Source organism: Penaeus japonicus, unplaced genomic scaffold (assembly GCF_977035675.1).
Source record: "Penaeus japonicus unplaced genomic scaffold, GWHDUDI00000001_assembly GWHDUDI00000015, whole genome shotgun sequence".
Classification (NCBI taxonomy): Eukaryota; Metazoa; Arthropoda; class Malacostraca; order Decapoda; family Penaeidae; genus Penaeus; species Penaeus japonicus.
In genome coordinates, this window is record NW_028234417.1 from 15,851,488 (window position 1) to 15,853,987 (window position 2,500).

At 37.9% G+C, this 2,500-nt stretch overlaps 1 protein-coding gene across 2 annotated transcripts in view; it reads right to left on the minus strand.

The window, feature by feature from the left end:
- Positions 1-2,500, minus strand: part of LOC122250883 (cyclic nucleotide-gated channel alpha-3) — a 126,445-nt gene that overhangs the window by 58,271 nt on the left and 65,674 nt on the right. For both annotated transcript variants that reach the window (XM_043012591.2, XM_043012589.2), the window contains exon 2: positions 2,488-2,500. This exon is cut by the window's right edge and continues 1,136 nt beyond it. In XM_043012591.2, coding sequence (XP_042868525.1) covers positions 2,488-2,500 — 13 coding nt within the window. The remainder of the gene's footprint in view (positions 1-2,487) is intronic.

The window sequence follows — 2,500 nt, forward strand, 5'->3', positions numbered from 1 at the left end:
AGTCACATGAGAACAGGGGATTGATTTACAGGAACTACCGAACACTCCACATTCCATCTCATACGCGCATATGCAGAGAAATGTAGGAATACACATGCGCTGCAAAAATGGTTATCTCTACATATTTTATTACACACTTAAAAGCACACGCACGCACACACACACACACACACACACACACACACACACACACACACACACACACACACACACACACACACACACACGCACACATACACACACACGCACACACACACGTGTGTGAACACTCTCTTGTCACCACATATATGTACGTACACACTTAACAACAAACATACTTATGTACATACACAATTGCCAATACATATGTACAGCAACTCACAAATGCATATTTAAGGAGTGGTCCACCAACTTAGATACAATATTGTTCTTATTGCTATATTTTCATTGCAAACATGCCTAATATCACATTAAGGTGAAGCATTAAGTACAAGTCTCATGTGGTGGCATCACTAGGTTATGGCCACAGACCCACTTGTTAACATTACTCGAAAAGAATAGACAACCAAATATGTCTTGTCATCTCAACTAGCCTCTTTTAGACTGTATAGAACAATATTATATATATATATATATATATATATATATATATATATATATATATATATATATATATATACATATACATATATATACATATATTAACCAAAGTGACAGATAGGTTCACTATTCCTCCAACAGAGGAGGACGCGTTCACGCTGCCTCTCTAAAGCCATTATCTCATCCACTTGACACTATGCCACTGGACACACCTCGTCCTTCTAAGCAAGTCCTAGAAGTGATCAGATATCTGTGCCTGGTGTATTGCCCCATTAGTAGTGGACAAAAATGAGTTTAAAGTAAGGTCTTCAGAGCCGTTGGATGCAGCTGTGAAAGTCTTCTACAGGGACAGCTCTGGCTTTATCCATTTGGATCTATACACAATTCCCCTGAGCTTCAGGCGTATTCTAGACTTCAGGAATTCCGAGCTTGCTCAATGAAAAGGAATGTTTTCATTGGTGGATAGCATTCCAATGAGAGGCTGTCATAATAAAAGTCCGAAGGTATGGGTTATTCCCTAACTAATGCAGATATTAAACTTTGTGGGCAGGCGTCCTACAGTTGGATCACATCCCACCAAATGGCGGTCTCAGGTAAAGTAAAGGAAAGATTAAAGAAAGTGTGAAACGCTTCCTGACTAAAACACCTGTAAAGCAAAATGTCAACCTGAAGTAATGGATACCCTGATACTATGGAACTGTCAAGAAATTCATATAATTGAAATGTAAGATTTAATATCTTATTGCAATCCTTCTATGTATGTCTAACATACACAATCATCCATAAAAAAAATCTGATGTCCCTGAGAGGATACCGAGTTTGAGCTCATTATAAACCAATGATAATAAATTTCATGGACAGAGGCAGTGGTAGTATGTGAAGATAGACTTGCACACAGCAATTCAAGTGGGTAAAGAAGGCCTGATAGGACCGTACATTGCATTATCTATCTCGTACCGACCTGAAAGATTTATTTGAGAAGCGCTTAATAAACTTCAACAGACGATGTCACTCCCAAAAATAAATTGTTTGAAATTCCTGCGATTTTCTGTTCTCAATAATGACAGCAGTGGTACGATGAATAGTACCACATTCACACAATTCTGAATTCAGAATGAGACATAATTCTTTACTGACTTATTAATTACTGCAAAGTTTGGCAGGTCATGGAGACGAAATCTCTTTGGTAGACTTGGAGAGGCTGAGTGGTATTTCAGCAACTGGTTGCATAGGTTGCGACTTTGGCTAGCAGACCAGAAAACTCTCTTCAGGTCAACTGCAGCAATGCAAGGATCAGGAAGAGGGTTTTCAAGTGTCAAGAGACTTCAATCAGGTGACATCAAAAAGTAATGGACAACACCTTACAGATTAAGAAAAGCTGCAATAAGGCAACTGAAGCAACACCTAAGTGAAGAGACATTGACCCACTAAAAAATGACCAGGCCAGGCAAGTGCTGAAGGAGGCCAGGTGGTCTTTGTGAAGATATACTGGCATTATTTTTAATCTCACAAGGAGTGCAAGACTGACGAGAAGATAGTCGTTTCAATACACCCTGATGATAAATGGCCTTATATATACATATATATATATATATATATATATATATATATATATATATATATATATATATATGTATATATATACACGTGTGTGTGTGTGTGTGTGTGTGTGTGTGTGTGTGTGTGTGTGTGTGTGTGTGTGTGTGTGTGTGTGTATGCGTGTGTGTGTGTGTCTGTGTGCAGTATATAACACTTATATATACATACTGCGAATAAATTCACATCATCATTCGTTTTTCGGTAGAAATATAGAAATCATACTCCCAAAGAATACAGCTCAGTCCATTAAGGTTTCCAATCAGAATGTCAAAATACACGTTTCTAATACATATTACGATCTGCGCTTACCTTGAAATTCCTT